General features: G+C 36.5%; 1 protein-coding gene across 2 annotated transcripts in view; it reads left to right on the plus strand.

The window, feature by feature from the left end:
- The first annotated feature begins 2088 nt into the window (after positions 1-2088).
- The window catches only part of LOC306659259 (uncharacterized protein), a 32789-nt gene continuing 12302 nt past the window's right edge, over positions 2089-22575 (plus strand). Inside the window, exons 1-9 of one of the 2 annotated variants that reach the window (XM_079136679.1) lie at positions 2089-2357; positions 4403-4517; positions 4685-4858; positions 8124-8230; positions 9536-9673; positions 11923-11981; positions 13184-13205; positions 15484-15556; positions 19595-19646. In XM_079136679.1, coding sequence (XP_078992805.1) covers positions 2179-2357; positions 4403-4517; positions 4685-4858; positions 8124-8230; positions 9536-9673; positions 11923-11981; positions 13184-13205; positions 15484-15556; positions 19595-19646 — 919 coding nt within the window. In that variant the 5' untranslated portion in view covers positions 2089-2178. The remainder of the gene's footprint in view (positions 2358-4402; positions 4518-4684; positions 4859-8123; positions 8231-9535; positions 9674-11922; positions 11982-13183; positions 13206-15483; positions 15557-19594; positions 19647-22575) is intronic. The other variant, XM_079136680.1, reaches the window with a different exon arrangement.

Below are 22575 nucleotides of genomic sequence, written 5' to 3' on the forward strand. Positions count from 1 at the left end.
TCTATTTTTATGTGTACCCATCTTCTGGGATGATTATTACTTCCATTCTTTTGTTATTTTTCTTTTTTTCATTTGGTACCAAGGGTTGACCCCATGTGTGCTTAACCAGTGAGACTCATGAGACTCATCCCTGGCACCCCCCCCCCCTTTTTTTTTAAACTTTTGAGACACAGTCTCCCTATGTTGCTTAGGGTCTCTCTACGTTGCTTAGGCTGGGCTGGAACTTGTGATCCTCCTGCTAAACCTCCTGAGCCACTGGCCTTACAGGCATAAGCCTCCATGCCTGGCTATTACTTCTTCTATTATACAAGAGATAATCTACTGAGATTCTTTGTGTAAATGTCCTGAGCTAGGCAACAGGTATTGTTACTTCCACTCACCATGTGTCATCTGCTGTTTCCAATTTTAGCATTACTGAGAGAAGATTTACTACAACTGATTCGGAGCAAACTCATGCACTAATAAATCTTAGGGCACTGGGGACTTGGAAAATTTCTCTGCTCTTTCCATACTCTTGGAATAAATGTAACATTCTGGAATACATTGAGAAATGAGTTATTAATGTTAGTAAAATTACTGTCACTTTATGTAGGAGATGAAGAGTAGAAATAAAATGGGCAAGAAAAAAATGAAAGAGGAAAGAAAAAATAGAAATGAATAATCCAAACCAAATTAAAAAGAAGAAAAAGATGGATGGAGGGATTTGTTGGTAGCAGGCAATGTTAGAGGGAGAAGAGTGACTAAGAGGAGCAAGTGTAAATCTGACCTAGGAAAACAAAAATAGAATGGTTTCCAGGTAATGCTTTAAAACATTTCAAAGAATACAGTCAAATGGGTTGAGGGTGTAATATTGATAAAAGGTGAACATTTATTGATTCACAATAAAAAGTAACATACTAGATCAAAATTGACATTAGAGCTACATATAATAATCCAGGCCAAAGTGGAAAATGTTCCTATTGAGTCTTGCTCGTGTGGATTTCATCAGGATTTGGGACCTTTAGAAGATGCCCACCAACTTTCAGCTTTAAGTCTTTCTCTGGGTGTGGCAATAGTGATCGCACAAGCTCACTCTGAAACAATTCTAGGAGACTCCCTCCAAACTTTGGTTTATCTAGGTACCTATTAGCTTCCTGTCAGTTTGGAGGAGAGGATGTCTAATTTTCTGTAACTAAGCAGCCTGGTTATACCATGTTATATGCCCTCCAGAAGGGAACTCCTTGTATCCAATGCTGTCAAATCCAGGGTGTGGCACCCAGTGTATATTTTGGAGAGTGTGAGGTGTGTCAGTATAACGTGGAGGTATTTTGCCTGACGAGATGCTGGGTAGCCCACAGGGCAGGGCAGTATATGGTTGCTGCCCTCTGGGGTGCACAGGTCGCCACTCAGTACACTTGAGCCTGGGCACAGTGGGAGGTGGATGGTGTTTGTGGGGTGCTGCAATGTAAGTCCCTTTATGGAGTGGAGTGTCCAGTATGGATGAGGTTTTCGGTTGTCTGCTGTGGTTATCCTCAGAAATGACCTTTTCTGGGTCCTTGATGGTGCTGAATCTGGGTGGCACCTGGTACTGGCTGTCCAGGAGCTCGGGAAGGACTTCTTGCCCTTCACACAGGATTCTTGGACTTTTATCAGAAGGTATCTGCTTTCATTCAGCTCTACCTGAGCCGGCACTGAAAGCCCCCCTAGAGGAGGAACTCTCCTACAATGGGACCTGGAGCCTTGCACCTCGAGTTTGGCTTCTAGCGCCTTCCCCAACACCTCACGTCCTAAACCTCCACCTGAAGAACCCAGGCTGACTGAGCACAGGCGGTGGGCCTTCCAGGAGTGCTTGGCCACACTGGCCGCATAGGTGCTGGCCATCATGCAGGTGGTGGGGGGTTTCCTGATCGTGCACAGTCAGCGACCCTCTAGCGTGGTCTGCCATACTATACTCTGAGCAGGACAGCCAAAGCTGTCTGCATAGGTTCCAAGCTGGCCAAAGCTCACAAGATGCGCATGCGCACTCAATCTCTGTGACGCGCAGGGTTGCTAGGTAACCATTCTTTCGTTGGGATAACTGACCGCTGAGCGGTTCAGCCCCCACTCGTTGGCAATTCGTTGGCGAGAGTGGTTGGCTTTTCTGAATTTCAGAAGTGTTGAAGAGCCCCAGTGCTGTTACGGGGCCTCTGAGGCCTAGTCATGGACTCTAAATTATTTCCGGCCGAGAGTTTCATTGGCCGGAACTTCCGGAAAAGAGTATTGCGGTATAAGGTTCCCTCCAGGATCCACAGGGCTGTGTGCGGGGGCGATGTGGAGAAAGTGAACCATATCCTTGCCCATGGGGAAGCTGGCGTGGATGAAAGGGACAAGAAGAACAGGTAATCGGGTGGGGTGGCAGGGGCCCTAGGGACAGGGTGCCTACAGGGTGCCTACCCGGGAAGGTGTGGCCAATATGGCAGAAGCCTCCTCCTTCCCACTGGGCCCAGGGAGAAGGAGGGAAATTGAGGCCAGTTCTCATTTCACCAGGGTGCTTGACTTTCCCGCCCTCACAGGCGCCTCAACACGTGGGATCTAGAGACTATGAAGTTATCTAGCACCCCGGAGTTCTTATTGAGCAGCAAAACAAAACGTTAGCCGTCTTGCCAGTCACTTAAAATTCCCCTAGAGAACTCTTGACTGGCTGCAAATGATTTAAATCACAAAATTATGTACACAGCATTTTATTTTTAATGTAAACATTTTTAAAAAGCATGTTATGTACAGTGTAGAAAAGTGCAGCAGGAGGCAAAACGTTTCCCATAATATAGCAACTTAAGGGCAAAAATAGTTCTTTGAATACAATCTGCAGTCCATTTCATCAGTGTACACCTATGGATATGTGTTCTCTACCGAGGCCCTTACCAGGGCATTTTGAAATGGCAAGATGACTCCTTGGGCCTTTCTGTTTTTTGTTTCTAATGTTATTTCACACTAGCATATTTAGGGTGCCAATTCCACTCAATAGACTTTCCATATCTCTTGTATGCTCCACTTGGACTCATTCATCAACTTCTGAAAGGTTACTCAGTATTGTCTTGAGCAGTCAACCATCTTCATAACCAGATTTGTTGACAAGCCTGAATTTCCTGCAAGCGCTGCACTAATTGCGGTTAGTTCCCCTGAGAGAGACGAGAATTCACTGGAAGGTTTCACTCTTAGTGAAGCAGCGAACACATCGAGATTTTTCAGTGCAGTCATGGGTGTCTGTTGTGCAAAAGGGTGGTATGGCAGCTGCCCTAGCCAAAGCCAGGCACTGAGCCCTCTCCTGCAGCCTCCTCTCAGTGTCCTTTGCCCTCAGGGAGGTCAGGGCTACACCTTGGAGAGGAAACCCCTGCCTGAGTGGGGGCCATTACTAAGGGGAAATGGACTGCGGTGTTGACACAGCCTGTCTCCTGGACCTTGAGGCCAGCGCAGGTGCAGAAAGAGTATCCCTGGCATCTCACAGCTAGCTCCACCTAGATGGAGCCTCCCTAACTGTGACTCTGGGCTGCCTAGGATGCTAGAACCCAGGGATTCTGAATCTTAGCCCAACCTACTAGGACCAGAAGCATACTACTGCATCTGTAGAAGACAGGCCCCTGGTGAAGGCCACCATGATTGTGGGGTGCCCCAAAGCAGCCTCGATGTTGCTGAATTTGGGAGGTGTCTGGCACTGGTCTTCCACAACCTCACTTCTTGCCCTTCACTGAGGAATTCTTGTATTGCCACCAGGAGGCGTCTGAATTCATCCAGCTCTAGCTAGGTGGCCGCTGCAAGCACTGCTTGACTTTGCACAGCAAGGGGAACTCTCCTACAAAGGAATGGTCTAATGGGGCTTGCAGTCTTACACCTCCACCTGGGTGAAGGAGCCCAGTGCTGGCTGGAGTGCAGGTGGCAGGCCTTCCAGGAACCATTGACCATACTGGCTGCTCCAATACTGGCCGTTCTGCATGGTGGGTATGGGGGTTTCTTGACATGCACAGCATGCTGCTGGATTGGCAGTCTGGATGATCATGAGTGGAGAAGGATGACTGTAAATCGTGAAGTTCTCTTGAAAAACAACTGAGTTTTTCAAGACCTCCCCAATGTCATTAATTTCCAGTTGATCATGATGTGTTACATCTCAGAGCTATTCATAGTATTTACAGGAAAAGTCTCTCCAGAGGCCTGGAGTCACTTTGAGAGCTAAGGTTGAGTATGTACAGTGTCACTGTCCTCTGAGCTCTACAAGCTCACTTACGTTCAGCAGTGTCGTTTGTGAATGACCATTCTGCCCTTGAAAGATATCAGACCTTGGAGCAGCCTTGTTGGGATGCTGTGGCAGACTAGGTTGGCTCACCTGTTGGATTCTGTAGTAGGTGAAAAGTGCTGTATGATCTCCCAGTGGATTTTCTTACTTTCCTAGGACCCCTCTCCATTATGCCAGTACCTTTGGACATTCAGAATTGGTGACCCTGTTAATAAAGAAGAAGTGCAACCTTGAACTTCTTGATAACTACTTCAGCACAGCACTGAATAAGGTACATACATTAGAAGCCTAGGGTTTCTGCAAGGAGGTGGATTTGGTTGAAATGCTTGAATAAAAAGAGTTTAATGTAACTTAAATATAACTAATTTGTGAACCCTGTGAAATGTTTGGCTTCCATTTCTTGAATTTATGGTATATTTCTTGGTATCATACCAACAGGCAGTAGAACACCAGCATGAGGAATGTATAGAAATTCTTCTAAATAATGGTGCCAATCCAAATGTTCAGGACATTAATGGATATTCTTCTCTCCACTATGCCGTCTTTTGTCAGACAACAGCAATAGCAGAAAACCTGCTTTCACACAATGCAAATATGGAATTACAAAACAAGGTACACATCACCCAATTTTATTTCTAGAGTGTTTGAAATACATTTGTTTTAATAATGAGATATGTAGTGTCCATTTCCATATTTAGAAGCATAAGCACTCACTGCAGGAAAATGTTTTGAAATAAATGGCTGTCGAAGACTTCACTTTATTTTTTTAAATTTATTTTTATTGTAAACAAATGGGATACATCTTGTTTCTCTGTACATGAAGTAGAGGCGTACCATTTGTGTGTACATTTACATAGCATAATGGCGTTTGATTCATTCCTTCCCTCCACCCCTCTACTCCTCTTTTCCCTCTATACAGTTCCTCCTTCCTCCATTCTTGCCTCCCTCCCACCCCCATTAAGTGTCATCATCTGCTTATCAGTGAGATCATTTGTCCTTTGGTTTTTTGAGATTGGCTTATCTCACTTAGCATGATATTCTCCAATTTCATCCATTTGCCTGCAAATGCCATAATTTTATTATTCTTTATGGCTCAGTAATATTCCATTGTGTATATATACCACAGTTTCTTTATCCATTCATCAACTGAGGGGAATCTAGGTTGGTTTCACAATCTGGCTATAGTGAATTGAGCAGCTATGAATATTGATGTGGCTGCATCACTGTAGTATGCTGATTTTAGATGAAGACTTCACTTTAAATACCAATACTGTAAGAGAAGTATTAGAAGGCACAGCTTTCTTGTATGCACCAATTGCAAATATTCGTGAAAACACTGAATTTTTAAAGGAAAAACATTTCCTGTTTCCAAATTATGTGCACCAAAACTTTTTTTATAAATAGTGTAAAACAAAACAGGGAGGCAAATTTTTCCCTGGAAATAGGCTTTATCTTAAAACTCAAACAAAACAAAAGCAATTTTAAATAAATGGTGATTTTATTGCTGTGGGAAAAGGTAAATAAAAGTTAATTATCCCTCTGTGGTAAGACTCTAGCAGGAACAATGGAAAAGTGGAAAATGTAAATCGTATTCAGGCCAATGTGAGTTTATTTTTTGTAATTTTTCCCCCAGTTTCTGTATATGGATGATGTGCTATTCAATTTGGAGAATAACTACTTAATTTAGGAAAGGAAGATGCAGAGTTGCAAACATACCTAAAGAGCAATTTTAGGAGGGTTACATATGAAACCAAGCTGCATTTTGAATTTACTGGTTCTTATTCTGTTACTACCTAGGAAACTTAAATAGAATATTTGGTAAATGACTGTCTCTTGTTTTTTTTTTTTTTTTTTTTTTTTTTTTTTTGGCAATTGCCCAAATTGTGAGGGGAATCATCCCTGTAAATAAGAGCTGAGATGAAGAGATGATTGTCTGTCTGCTCCTCTACTAGAATGGTACCTCAAAGTGACCTGAGGAAGATTTTAACAATTTAGAAACCTAGGCTCTTCCTTGGAGGTTTATATAGTAAATCCAGTAGGACCTGGACATGGATATTTACAAATACATCCTGAGATTCCTACCCAACTCCTAGAGACTAATCACTAAATTGAGAAGTGTAATATCGAAATTCCTAGATCCCCCAAACTGAAGAAATATCTGGGAGAATTGGAATTTGACTTTCTTCCAATCTTACTTTCTGATAATATTAGTTTAACTTATATTTGTTTTTCTTTATTTCCATGACTGGGAAGTTAAAAGAAGTAGGAGTAGTGATAAATTTTTGGCTTACAGAATACAACTTTTTCCTTCCAACAACATTAATCATCCACCATCATTTAAAAGGTGTTGAGGATTTTTTTTTATGGCCAGTCTTTCAATAAGCAAGGACTGACCTTTTAAGGGTTTTATATTTTTGCTATCATTCAGGTCATTGGGTCAACAGATGCTGACTTTAAGGATGATTTTCTTGGTTAGAATAATACCAAGTATTGAAAATTTTAGCAGAGGCTTAATGTTAGACTATCTCACTAGATCTGTTATGTTTCTGGGACTCTAGCTTAATCAGTTTAGCAGTTTTAAAAACTGAAAACCATGTAGTAAGAACACAGAGGGGGGATCCTCTTAATAACAGTGTCAGCATTCTATGCAACTAAGTTCTTATTAAAATAATAGTCTGGAAGAACAGTAAACAAATGGAATGTTAGTTCATAGATGGTGTTGGAAAAAATCTTGAGATGAAGATATTATGAATTTTTTTGTATTACATTTTATGATATCATTTTTGGGTAAAAAATGATATTAAGGGAAAAATTTTACATGCAAATATTTGCATTGTACATGACAGTTTGGAAACATCCACAGCAAAGATAAAATCAAGGGCTTCAGACTAAACGTAACTCATGGATATTTTTAATTTGCCTTCATTCATTGAGTCAACATTTAAAATCCAGGTGAGTTAGTGTTTTTCATGATGCTAAAATCAACCCATGAAGATTAATATAAACTTTTTGTTGATTCATAAAATTTTTGAAATAATAGTTTTAAATTGTAATTAAAATGGAACCAGAGTGAAATAGAATCTAAAAAGTAGATGTGCACTATAATAGTTATAATAATGAGAATTTAGGGTTATCATTTTAAGAGTGAATATATTTTGTGTTGAACTTTCTAACAGGTAATAAAAACAAATTTCATTTTCTAATAGAAGCAAATGTAAGAACCAGTTAGAAATGAAATCAAAGTTATTTGAAGCCTCTTTTAATTCAAAACCCATTTCCTTGTTGATCCATTTGGAGCAGGAGTGCCTGACATTGGTATCTGGGATACTGATACCATAAATAGAATCAAATGTGTTAGTACCACATGGAGGAAGCTTCCTTCTTATTGGAAACTGTCAGAGCTATCTCCCTGCAACTCTTAATTCCTCCAGTGTGACTGTTTGATACACAAAAAATGGTCAAATTGGTATTAATGATGGCAAAGGACTTTAATACTAGATATACAATGAACAGTTTTATAATGTTTTCTCTAAGAATGGATCAAGGAATCTTTACAATGAGGTTGGTATTACTTGAAAAGTACTCATTCTTTGGAACATAGATGGATAAACCGTACTCTAGAAAAGAATATTTAGTTCATTAATGCAATAAAATACTTAAATTCTTTACCTTTTATATTTTGGGGTTTGGGATTATGGAGATAAAAGACTTAGTCCCTGTCCTCAAGAAGTTTTTGGTTCAGAAGGAACCCGCAAACACACAACTTCAAGATACCATAATACTATGATAGAGGCCAAGATCTCTGGAACCTGGTAGGTCTTTTATACGATTTCTGCTTCAGTTGAGAAATTTTGTGAATTATTTTGTTGTTTTCTAGGATGGGCACACGCCACTTTTACTTGCACTGAAGCACAATAAACAAGAAGTGGCAGAACTTTTAATTCAGAATAATGCAAATATACATGCCGTCGACAATGATAAAAGGTATAATAGTGATATTTTTTGAAGTTTATGGAATGATAATAAAAATTTAAATATTAAATTAATGGGAAGAAGAATATTATAATTATTGGGATAAAGTGAAATATATGAACATGAATCACCTTTTAGAAAAGCAATTATTTGGACTAGGAAATACAAATAACATTATATGTAATGATTCAGATTTCATTATAATATTGGGTGATGTTTGTCATTTGTAATCTGAGTTTATTGATTGTATCATCAACCCTTCAGCCAAAGGAGTTTCACATTAGTTTCATCAGTTTTATAAAGTATGGGCTATTTGTTTACTTTTTCATTCAATACCGAAATGCTTAACCTTTTATCATATTTAAACTTCTGCTTCTTTGTATTTTTTCTTTAACAATGCTCTATTGAACATAAGTAGTCATTGAAAATCATTTACTTTTGGATGACCCTTTGCTTTAAACTACTTTCTTTGAAGAACATGGATTTTTGGTTATCTCTAAGTAAGTATTAATTACTATTGCCAGATTATGTTCAAGTCCCCTTTTCATTTCTAACATATTTTGATGGATGTATTTTTTAATTGACCTGAGCAAAGGGAAATAAGGTACCTTTACTGGGATAAATATATGCTAATAAACATAAGTCATATGTAGGTAAGAAAGAGACAAATGATAGGTTTAGATCCAAACATGACTGGTTTGGATTCCTACCTTTTCTAATTCCCAGGTGTTTCACCTTGGAAGCATTACTCATCAAAAATATGTTTCCTGACATGAAAATGTGATTAATATATGCTTGAAAGATGGTTGGAATATTATGTAGATTGCATCGATTTCAGTGCCTAGCAAATGCTTATCATCATCACCTGAATCTGCAATGACTCTTATTATCACTGTTTTTATTCCTATTGTTAAGCCAGCAAATAAGCTTTTACTTTATAGTCATAACTGAGAGTTATAACATATTACATTAGACTAGGGAAAAATGGATCATTCTTCATTTAGATCTTTACCTACCTCAGCTAAATGACCTCATCATAGTTATTGTCCATCAAAGGACTTCAAATTTGCCACTTCTGTTATGTAATACCCCAGTGGGACAAGAGGCTTCCTGTTTGGGTTTTCCTATTTGACTTGGAGGTAATATGCAAAGATGAACACTTTAAGATACTTATGTGTGTTAGTATATGTAAAGGTTTAGTTCTATACAACTAAATTAAATTGGTAAAATATATCAAATTATCTGTTTAAATAACTATATTAAAGACAATTCATTATTTAAAGTACCTAAGGTGAGGTTATCTCTTTGTTATTTTAGGACTGCCCTCATGCTGGCTACCAAATATGAAGCAAAACATATAATTGAGCTGCTTCTTCATGGAGGAATTGATACCTCTGCGAAAGATCGGTTTGGAAAGAACGCGTTATCTTATGCTATTGCTAGTTGTTTCAATGTGTAAGTGTCTACATTAAAATACTAATTAAATGGAGGTTCAAAACTATTACAACTATTGCATCTTACACATTAATGACATTTCATAGTTTAGGTATGTTTGGAATGCAGTGAGTTAGTCCACTTCTTCAGTCTGGACCCCTGCAAAAAGTCTAGACTAGTTAGAAGGAACAATGTGTGCAGGATTCATTTCAGGACCTCTCTGTCTCTCTCTCTTTCTCATTCTTGTTTTTCTTTTTCTTTTTTGCTAGGGATTGAACCCAGGGTCTCAGGCATGGTAGGCAAGCATTGTAGCACTAAGCTATTCCACCAGCCCCTGTCTCAGGACTTTTAAAACCTTTATCCTTAGGAATCCCAGCAATAGCCATTACATTCCAAGTATAATCCCTGCATGTGGGGCAAAAATAGCATAATATCTTTGATTTTTCCTTTTGGCTATTTGGGTCATGCAATGTCAGTTTAACAGAAAATCTCCTTACTTTTGCTGTGAACTAGCTGTTCACACATTCTCCTTGAATTTCTCTGAGGAGTTTCTTATGTCTAAGGAAGAAAATTTTCTTTCACCAGAGGGTGGGAAAACAAGGACTTTCCAGTCATTCTTTTGTTTCTGTCCATTCTGTTGCTGCAGTGTTGCATTAGAAGTAGTCCTGCAGTCTGGTAATGATTAACTTTGCTACTAGGTTGTCCTGACTGATCCAGATCCCTGACTCTTCATGGTAATACCCACTTAACTTAAAAGCCACAACATTTTTTCCTTTCACATGTACATATGTTTATATCCTCAGCCATTGTTTCCCAATAGGCACCTGCTTTGGTAGCTGGATTCCTAGCTTTATCCACCCCATAGTGAGCACACCGATCCTGCTCTTCAGCTTACAACCTAGACCTTCATGATGAGTGGTCCTTTGAGGCTTTTGTTTGTTATTTGGCCAGCACATATCATTTGGCATCATTCAAAACTATGGGATAGCCTCAAAAATGCTACAGGAAGAGTTGAGATTTCTCTTGTCTTTTTAGCAGATCTGTACCACAACACCTCATTTTATCTTGTGAAGCACATTTTATTTGGTTGTGGGAGGCTCCAGGTCAGTTTCCAAGTGAGGGTGCCAGCTTTCAACTGGTACCTCATATGATTTGTTTTCCCTGTGAATGAAAATTTACCCAGCTATTTGGAGCTGTGCCTCATTTTTCAGAATATTTCAAATTCTTCCTCAAAAAGAAGACATTAAACAGAATTCTCAGAAACTAAAGTAGATTCATTGCATCTAAAAGAGTTAAGTCTCATCATGACTCATCAGTATCCATGTATAAAAGAGGGTTTTTTTTCTTTTTTCAAGTTAGTTAGAGATCAACATGGAAATTAAGCCTCACTCTGAACAAAGATCTGCTGTAATAGTAATACTCCAAGCCCAGTGATAGATTAGTTTCATTACAGGGAATATTTATGTCATTCAATTATATTTAAAAATAAATTGAGTTATAAATGATTAAATAACTGATTTGTCCTAAACAATAAAGCACAGAGACTATCACTGCCAGTGACCCAATTTAAGACTCATTAGTATTTGTTAGTAATTATAATATTTGATCATTAGAACCTGTGAAAAATTGGATTTTACTCAGTTTCAAACAGTTCAACATTGATGTACAAATTATTATTCCATTACTTTACTATTTCTGTCAGCATGGTTTATATTCTCTCATTAAGTCTTCATAACAACATGTGAACTAAAGCAGTACAATCCTTATTTTTTAGAAGGAGAATTTGAGCTAAGAGAAATGATGTGTGCAAGAACAAAGAGCTATTGGTTATAGAGAGAGGACATTTTCTGAGTTCAGGATACTTTCCTTTATGTCAGGCTAATTTAGTTAATGTCTTGAGTCTTGAGCAGGTGAAATTAATTTCACCTTACTTTATTCTTCTTTGATTGCAACTTATGGGTGCAGTGGTATATGTTTCAACCCTGGCTACTTGGGATGCTAAGGCAGTTGGATCACATGAGCCCAGGATTTCAAGACCAGCCTGAAACCTCATCCCCAAAGCAAAACAAAACAAACACCCGCTCCTTTAACAACATAAAAGTGACTGTAAGGTTAATAACCTGTAGTGAGAACTTGCACATTTGTAATATATGGGGAAAGTACTGATATTAACTTTGATGCTATCTAAACACTTTTCACAATTTGTTTGGTTAGTATTTCTCATATCAGCATTGATACTAATTTCATTACTTTTTCATACATTGTAATAGGAAAATTATTTTGGATCATACTAATGCAGAACATGCACATACGCAAACCAGGAAAGCAGGTAAGACTTCTCAAAATTTTTTTTTTACTTCTAAATGGATACAGTATTTTTACTATTTTATCTGGTGCTGAGTATGGAACTTAGTGCCTTTTCATAGTGAATTACCCTTAGTGTTCCTACCCTACATAAGAAAGAGTAAGAAAGTTTGATCACTAAGGAGTGGAAACAAATTAATGTGTATATGTCATTCATATTTTTCTTAATTTCCTTCTTAATATCCTGTAATTTAGAATTAAGTAATTGTAGGAAATTTATAATCTGAAGTTTAAATCTGTGCTTTCTGAAAAAAATTTTCATTATTTAAAATTTAGGCTCAGAAATCTTACCTGTCTTTAATATTTTAAAATTAGTATGTTGTATATTGCTTCTATAGTGACATTATAATAAATTGGGCTTGCTTTAAAAATGGACACTTTTTTATTATAAATATTGACTCCTATTTTTTACACAAATGATTTCATTTCACTCTGACATTTCCATTCAGGGATATTATACTTGAATCCTATCTATCCTGCCTACTTTCTTTCTCTCCCTTCTCTCTCCCTCTAGTCTTCTTCCTCTTTCCTAGTCATCACTTCTATTTTTAGAGTATCCTTTATTTATTTTCCAGATTGCACATGTAAGGGAAAACACATGATACTTGACTTTCTGGTTTATTCTGTATAATATGATAAATGCCCTTCATTTTCCACTTTTTTCCCCCCTCTTGGGCTTGAAATACATCATTTTATACTGATTTGTTTTTTAAATTTTCAGTTTAAAAATATGAGTTCTTCTTATAGGTTTGCCTGTATAAGTGGTTTGACCATTCTCTCTTGTAGCTTTCAATATTATTTCTAATTTTGTATTTTGACAATTGTATATGATAATATGATGTGGAGAGTTTCTTTTCTGGTCAGGTTCATTTGGGTTCTAAATGCTTTCTGTTCCTGGATGTCACTATCTTTCTGAAGACATGGTATGTTTTCTGGTATTATTTTACAGAATAAGTTTGCTATGCCTACAGTCTGTACCTGTGCTCCTTTGTATATACCCTTGATTCATAGTGCATTAATTGCCTATCAGTAATATAATTGATATCCAGTGTAGAATAATCTTAAGGAATGATCACAAAGGATTGCTTTTAAAAAATGATAAGTCATTATTTGTACTATTTTATATTTTCTATTGTTGATAACATATTTATTTCACCCTTTTTTTAGAGAACGGTGACTCTTTAATCAGGTATGATTTTTCCAATTTAAAAAAAAAAGTAATGACATTAATGAGAATACCTGTGACTTGACTATGATATATATGAATAGTATTAATTGCATTAATCTTTTTAAACACCTATTTAGAGAATAGTTTAATTGATTTTTCTAGTTCTTGATTTCCGGGTTTGATTTTCCCATCAGGCTAGAACCCCTGTCTGGTTCCATAAACATTTTTCTTTTTTCATCTTTTTTGCTTTTTCCATGGCTGTAATATTTTCTTGAATTTTTTAAACTTTTTGTTCTACTTTCCTTGGTGTTTCTTTTGGATTTTTAAAAAATTACATTAGCTTTGTACCTCTTTTTTTCTATAGATACAATTAAAATCACAAGAATAACAGAATTTTAAAGAATCTTAATAATTAGTCAAAGAAGTTTCTAATACTTCAAAATATTTTAAGCATTCTTCCCAAATGGTTGTTTTGATGGATAACCTGAAGCTTAAATATATTAAGGATATTATCTGGTTGTAGAAAGTAACAGCAATGAGATTTGAACTCATGTTCCTTAATAGTAGGCCAGTTCTCTCCTACATTGTCATATCACGTATGAGAGTTTCAACAATAGAATAGGAGAGTGAGTCTAGTGAACCCAAATATGAATGATCAGAAGAGAATTAGTAAGTGAACCTGGAGGTAGAGAATCATAATAGAACTAACAGAGGGAGGAAGAGGAAAAACACTGAATTGGGTAAGAATCATTGTTTTTCCAAAAGAGATGAACATTTTGGGATTTTCACCTGGTTTGGTGAAGACAAAATAGGAATTTGGGACATGGATGTTGGGAACTATGTAAAAATCATATTAAAAGGGAGTTTGAAGGAGTCCAAAGCAGGTTGTTACTTTCATGTTTGTAGGAATGACAGAATTCAGGGTTTCTGTTGAAAGTTATTAAAAACTTTTATGCTACTGGGAAGAATCTGTAGAATATATAGAAGTATGAGGGTGGTTTGCAGAACTTCATGCACGAAGGACTAGAAGTTGCTGAACCACATGATCTATGGTCCAGAGCAGACATGTGCTCACTTCCACCACTTTTGCCAACTCTCTCATGTCCTTCCTATGTACAGGTAGGGTAGGCCAGGGGTACAATTTGGCAGAGCTATTGTGGAGTGTCATTTGGAGGGTTGGTAACATTCTTATGCTGAGACCAGTGACTGAGACCCCATTTAGCTTGTTTTCTTGGAGCAAAGAAAGAGCAACTCCCACTTATTGTCCTTGAAGCCAACCTTTTTTCAGGAAACTTCATCTTCGTAGGATGAAGATTTAGAGGTCCTGCCAAAGATGGACATGGGAGTGAAAACCCACAGGAAGGAAGATATTTAGTTAGTACTTGGGGAAACAGAAGTCCAACTAGCATTACTGTACTTCATAGGCAATCATTTGCATTGAGTGAGTGTCTATGAATGTTTTGAAGTGCTTGCTATTTTTTGTGACCCTGAATAAGGTAGGAGTTGTATTGGAAAATTAATTGTATTTTATAATTTATAATGTTTCAATCTCTCTAAGAAAGGAATTCCCAGTAACGACATATACATTTGTTCTTTCTTTTTTCTTTTTTTTTTTTGGATCTTCATCTTTCAAACCATTAAAATGTTTCAGGGAAATCCCTGTGTTGTTATTGAGTAAAGGAGTAAAGGGAAGCAAGAGAGACATTTTAGCAGGTGGTTTCCAGTCTGAAGTACCAAGGCTGACATTTTCAAGTTAGCTATCTTAGTCTCTTATCCAGGGGGAGACAATGGAGAAGAAACAATATATCTTTCTACTTTATGTTATTTTGTATGTGTGCGCACGTGTTTTTTGTGGTGCTAAGGGTTGAACCCAGGGCCTTGTGCATGCGAGGCAGGCACTCTACCAACTGAGCTATATCCCCAGCCCTCTACTTCATGTTAGATTATTAGGTTTGTTTCATTTCAGGCCACAAAGGTTATGTTGGCTGCTTATTGAATTTTTCAGTTCAGCCTTCAGGACAGACAGTTTTTGAAGATAAATTATTCTCAGACTTGACCAATATATTGGCTGTCACTCTTTGAAATGGAACCAAGTGTGACTTCACTGAATGATTTATAGAATGGAAAAAGCAGAGGCAGAAAGTGATAAACAAAAGTTTTCTTAAAATGGAGGTCAAATTTTAATCCTATCAGTCAAAACCCTCATTTAATATAGTGATATCCAAACATTCACCAGATTTTATTACTTTAAAAACTGGACTAGACTCACCCATTTTTGTTATACACTTTTGCTCTCAAGATCTGCAAATAGTCCTGATCCTGGTGATATCAAGACTACATCAGAAAAGGACAACAATAAATCTGATACCAAGGTAAATACCCTCTTGTCAAATTAATTTTCTTGCTCTGAATTTTGTTTGTGAAGTGTTTAGTCTTACAGTTTAACAATGCTTTCCTCATCATCATCTTTGGAAATTTTCTCAGGAGAAATTATTTTGCACAATTGTATTGAATTTTTATTTTTAACTTTGTAAATATCAATGTTCCATCTAATACTTTAGGGAAGGTAGGGGCTTTTGAAAATACATAACAGCAGCAAAATTATACTAGGAGAAGCATTCGTTTTGAAAAAATATTTTTAGATGTAGATCAACACAATACGTCTATTTAATTTTATGTGGTTCTGGGGAGCTAACCCAGTGCCTCACCCGTGCTAGGCAAGTGCTCCACCACTGAGCCACAACCCCAGCCCAGGAGAAGTGTTCTAATAGCACAGGAAATATGAGATTTGGTCAAGAATTATTTGGGTAAGTTTAGTGTGACTTGTAAATGCACTTACATAATTTATTATACTCAGGACTAAGTAAATCTTTAACGGTTTGGATAAGTGTTTATGAGTCATGTAATTTTCCTGATACCTTAGTTTGAATACTATAGAGTACATTGCATACATTTTTTTCTCTTGTATGCTTTATGTTTTAGTTCATAAACATTTTAGAAGAGCTTTTCTAAACCCACCTGGGTTCCATCCATATTTACATTTAAACTATGAGAAATTGTTAAGAAGGAGAAATTTAAAACCTGTTTCTCAACATTTCTATTGTAAAGGTATTGTGCTTCCTTTTCTGAACCTTCCTGTTAAAAGTGTATATAAATCTCTTAATCTAAATGAAGACTAGATATTTTCTGCAAATAATAACTAGTTGTTGAAGCAGAAAGTCTGAAAAACCACATGGGATAATTTGAATTGCAGAAAACTTTTGTATTGTAGTGTTTTAAAATACACACTCTGACCAAAATAGAAAGGTAGATCAATGGTACAGAATACAGGACACGGACACAAACCCAAATAAATACAATTTTCTCATACTAGACAAAGGTGCCAAAAATATGCAATGGAGAAAAGATAGCCTCTTCAACAAATGGTGCTGGGAGAATTGGAAATCCATATGCAACAGAATGAAACTAAACCCATATTTCTCACCATGCACGAAACTAAACTCAAAATGGATTAAGGACCTTGGAATCAGACCAGAGACCCTGCAGATTATAGAAGAAAAAGTAGGTCCAAATCTTCACCTTGTTGGTCTAGGATCAGACTTCCTTAACAGGACTCCCATAGCACAAGAAATAAAAGCTAGAATCAACCACTGGGATAGATTCAAACTAAAAAGCTTTCTCTCAGCAAAGGAAACTATCAGCAATGCGAAGAAAGAGCCTACAGAGTGGGAGAATATCTTTGCCAATCATACTTCAGATAGAGCACTAATCTCCAGAATCTATAAAGAACTCAAAAAACTCTACACGAAGAATACAAATAACCCAATCAACAAATGGGCTAAGAAAATGAATAGACACTTCACAGAAGAAGATCTACAAGCAATCAACAAACATATGGAAAAATGTTCAACATCTCTAGTAATAAGAGAAATGCAAATCAAAACTACCCTAAGATTCCATCTCACCCCAATTAGAATGGCGATTATCAAGAATACGAGCAACAACAGGTGTTGGCGAGGATGTGGGGAGAAAGGTACACTCATACATTGCTGGTGGGGCTGCAAATTAGTGCAGCCACTCTGGAAAGCAGTGTGGAGATTCCTTAGAAAACTCGGAATGGACCCTCCATTTGACCCAGCTATCCCACTCCTTGGCCTATACCCAAAGGACTTAAAATCAGCATACTACAGAGATACAGCCACATCAATGTTCATAGCTGCTCAATTCACAATAGCCACACTGTGGAACCAACCGAAATGCCCTTCAATTGATGAGTGGATAAAGAAACTGTGGTATATATATATACAATGGAATATTACTCAGCCATAAAGAATGATAAAATTATGGCATTTGCAGGCAAATGGATGAAATTGGAGAATATCATGCTAAGTGAGATAAGCCAATCTCAAAAAGCCAAAGGACGAATGATATCACTAATAAGTGGAGGATGACACATAATGGGGGGAGGGAAGGGTTAGTGTTAGGGTTAGAGTTAGGGTTAGGGAGGAGGGCAAGTATGGAGGAAGGAAGTACTGTATAGAGGGTAAAGAAGGGTGGGAGGGTTGGGGGGAAGGGAAAAAATAACAGAATGAATCAAACAACATTACTCTATGTAAATTTATGATTACACAAATGGTATGCCTTTGTGCCATGTACAAACAGAGAAACAACATGTATCCCATTTGTTTACAATAAAAAAATTAATTAAAAAAATACACACTGAATCTTTATGTCATACTCTAGGATTTCAGGTATAGAAATTTTTTACTTAGTTATTTAAATATTCATTTTAAAAGTCTTTTATCACTTTGAACTACTGCAAGATAGAAAACATGTGGGTATGTCTTGGAAAACTGAGAATAGTGTTTAGATGTAAAAGACTTTTACTACTTTGTGAACATGAATAAATGCGCGGAAAAAGGATATCTACATAATGAAGTGCTTTAAGTAATAAGCCTGAAGTAGCTAAATATTAAGGCTTTTGGATTTCTGAAAATATGACTGAAGCTTATATTCTCTTTTAAAGTTCCAAGAAATAAAATTTCTGGTGAGTTATAAACTAATGTTATAAATAAGAAGCTAAGTAAGGACATGTAACAAATATGAAAGTAAGTAGCAGGATATCCCTCACTACTTCCAGCTTTGAGCTAAGATTACGAGTTTAGATCAAAATTTCTTAAACTTTTTTGAGGCCCAACCCATGTGCTATTAAATACATCTTTTTCAGTTTTACCTACTTTTAGCTTTTTTTTTCGCGGTGCTGGGGATCAAACCCAGGGCCTTGTGCATGTAAGGCAAGCAATCTACCAACTGAGCTATATCCCTAGCCCTTACTTTTAGCTTCTGATGACCCGTTTTCTCTTTCAGAGGGCAATTGGGGAAACTTTTCCCTACTAATAATGTTATAGATTTCATAGAATAGTTCATAACTATGGTTAACTAATTGAATTACTTTTATAATAACAAAACTGAATGCTTTATCATAGAAATTTTAATAGAAAGAAAATGATAGTGTAATAGAAATCAGTATTAATCAGTATTATTTGTTTGGTCAAAATTCTGTGTTTGATTTCCTTCCATGCTTTGTTTGCTTTTACTTCCTTTCCTTTCTTTGTCTTAAACATGTATTCAATTGACTGGTCATGTCTCTATCTTTCTGTTTCGTTCTTCCTCCTCCCTTCCCTTTCTAAAAATGTTTTACCCCTGGACTCAGTACTTCCTTTGAGAATACATTTCTTTAGGGTCTGTTCTTTTCAGCCACCTGTGCTTTCATGATGGCTTCTTTACTTAGTCATCCTATTTTCTATTTGCTTGTGTGTCTTTGGTTCATCCATCTTTGTCCTACAAGATTTATTCTTGCCTTTCTGGGATGGACCAAATGCATGTAATCATTTGTCTTTAGCTGTCTGACAAACAGGATAAAAGGAACTTATATACTGTTTGTGACCCTATCCTATCTTAGTTACAAATTATCCTTAAAACTCAGCTCTGTGTTTTTCCCCTCAAGAGGTAGTTTGTGCAAGTACATAGTATGGAAAAGTTCAAAACATCACAAGTAATTACTTTAAATTTCTTAAAATGTCAGATACTTACAAGTGTGCTGAGCTATGGATGGATCATATTTTTACCCAGTGTTATTATGCTCAAGAAAATAATCTATTGGATATCACAGTATTTATATAATAATTGATTAGAGGTAAGAGGAGTAATGTTTGGAACTGTCCCTCTCTCTTATAATTCTCAACCCAGAAGTTGCAGGTCATTGCATGGCAGAATTGGGGTTTGAATGTTCATACGAATGATTCAGAAATCTGTGCTCTTTCCAATGTATCATGTAATAATGCTGAATATTATAATCATTTTATCAAATGTAATGCTTGTTACACATAAAACTTTTTCTTCCTTCCCAGAATGTCCCTGAAAGAAAAAAAGTATGTGATTTTCAGCAGTCCAAGAAAGATGGTAAGATACTTGAAGTCTGTTCATTCTTGTGCTGTTTATTTGACTTGAAATCATATACATTTTCACATATTCTTTACTTTGTTTTCATTCAAATAGAAGCAAAATATGACACTGAGAAACCAACAAATGCCATAAGTTGTACTTATTCAATTAGGAGCAATTTGAGGAGCAGTATACAAACATGTCTTATAATCGTATAAGTGATTCTCAGTGTTCCACGAATGACACATCCTGTTACATTCTGTCATCAGCTTTGACATTTTGTCCCACAACTCCTAGGGTTGTGAGTGGCTCCTCTGATTAGGGAGCAGTTTGAGCTCCACTGATCAGCTTGTTTACATTGGTGAATGGACACTTTCCTATATATATATGCATTTTTTTTTTTAAGTACAGGGGATTGAACTCAGGGGCACTTAACCACTGAGATACACCCCCAGCCATTTTTGGTATTTTATTTAGAGACCTGGGTATCACTGAGTTATTCAGGGCCTTTCTAATTTACTGAGGCTGACTTTCAATTTGCAATACTCCTGCTTCATCCTCATGATCTGGGATTATAGGTGTGAGCCACCATGCACAGCTCCTATAATATTGTCAGTGGAAACATAAACTTGCTTTTGGAATCTTAACTTTATGTTTCATTAAACCGGTATTCCTGGTTTTTCTGTAGTATATTTTTGTCATGTTTTTTCCCCTAAACATAAATAAAAAGCCCAAAGCTAAAGTAATCATCATCAAACCATGCATAAGAATTCTTCTTTGTATGAACTCTGCATGAATTTATGGTTGTTTTTGATACGTTGTTGTATAATTGATTATCTGTCCCTTTTGCTTTTCGATATTCCAAAAGAAATGTCCCCAAGACAGGGTAAAATATTTCCACTTTTATATAGAATCATTAACTATACGTTGTATGATACATACAATTTTAATATAATATCTCGTTTCCAAACCCATCAAGCCTTCCATTGAAGAGACAAAGCCAATAAGGTGGTGGAAGTGAATGCTGTAAGGACATTCAAGTCAGATAAATTTTGCTATAAAATTTTTCTGGGAAGAGCTACGTTAAGCTCTTGAATTGTAATCAGTCTTTCCAATCCTTATTTTGTTTCAAATTTTATGGTAGGATTTCACATAAAAAATTCAAATGTTAAAGTCAGTTTCCATGATTAAAATAAGTTATTTATGAGTGCAGCAAAATGATTTTTTATAAATGCAACCTTTGTCTTAGATGTTTCTACATTTAAGCCTTTGTAAAAATGTTTATTAGAACATTATAACCATATATAATTTTGTGGTTTAGGTTTGACATAACTATTCATGCATGGAATATAATTTGCTCCACTTAAGTTTCTAGGACCACTTTCCCTCCCCTCCTCCCTTACATTGTTCTTCTTGCACTACTCTGCTGGCCTTCCATCACTTTATTTATAGTCTTTAAAATTTGTGTTTGTCCATAGACAGAGAATTGAAATTTTTTGTGGTATAATCATATATTTCCTAGCATCATTTGATCAACTTTCATAGATGCTCCCTTTTCCTTTGCCTTTTCTCTCCACATATATCCCCTTCTTCTATCCACTGATATCTCTTCCATTTTTGTAGGCTTCTCCCCACTTTCTTCATTTTTCTCTAACTTCTGCATATGAAGGAAAAACATTCTGCCCTTAATTTCCTGAATTTGGCTTATTTCATTTAATGATGTTCTCCAGGTCCATCCATTTATAAGCAATGCCATAATTGATTTGTATGGCTGAGTAAAAGTCTGTTGTCTGTATATACCACCTTTTCTTCATTCATTCATCTATTAATGTGCACTTGCGCCAGTTCCATATCTTGGTCTTTTAAATTCCAGTGCTATAAAAATTGAAGCCGTAGCATTGTTGTGTGCTGATTTTAGTTCTTTTGGATAAACGGTGAGAAGTAGGATAGCAGGGTCATTCCATTCCTAGCTTTTGAGAAGTCTCCATACTGTTTCCTACAGTGAGTTTATTAATTTTAAGTCCCCATCAACAATGTATGAGTGTACCTTCTTCCCTGTCCTTTCCAGCATTTATTATTGTTTGTATTCCTGAAAATTACCATTCTAATAGAAGTGAGATTAAAACTCAATGTGGTTTTGACTCGGATTTCCCTGATTGCTAGAGATGTTGAACTTCTTTCATGTGTTTCTTGACCATTTGCATTTTTCTTTTGAGAAGTATCTGTTTATTTTCTTGCCCCATTTCTTTGTTGATTTATTTCTTTATTTTTTAGTATTAATAGTCTTTGGTGTTCTTTAAATATTCTGGATATTATTCCCTTGTTGGAGAAGCAGCTGGGAAAGGTTTTCTCCTATTCTGTATGCTCAGTCTTCATGCTCTTAATTGTTTGCATTGCATGCAGTACTTTTGAAATTTGATGCCATCCCACTTATTGATTCTTGATTTTCTTTCTTGAGCTTAAGGTTTTCCTAAGACATTTGGCAACTGAGTCAATAAGTTGGAGTGTTGACCCTGTCTTTTCTTTTAGCAGTTGCAAAGTTTCTGGTCTAATTCCTATGCCATTGATCCACTTTGATTTGACTTTTGTTCAGGTTAAAAGATATTTCTTCTGCATATGTATTCAGAGTTTTTTAGCACCATTGGTTATAAAGGTTATCTTTTCTCCAATGTATGTTTTTGTCAAGTATCAGGTGACTGTGTATTTGTCTCTGTGTCCTATACTATCCCATTGGTCTCATGCATGTTTTGATGCCAATACCCTGATGTTTTTGTTATCTTAGCTGTGTGGTCTAATTTGATATCAGGTATTGTAATGCCTTTAGCATTTCCCTCCTTGCTTAGTGTTGATTTGACTATTCTGAGATTTTTGTTCTTAAAAATGAATTTTAGAGTTGTTATTTTCCAGTTTTGTGAAGAATGTCATTGGTTTTTTGGTGAGATTGAAT

Source organism: Sciurus vulgaris (assembly GCF_902686455.1).
Source record: "Sciurus vulgaris genome assembly, chromosome: 4".
Classification (NCBI taxonomy): Eukaryota; Metazoa; Chordata; class Mammalia; order Rodentia; family Sciuridae; genus Sciurus; species Sciurus vulgaris.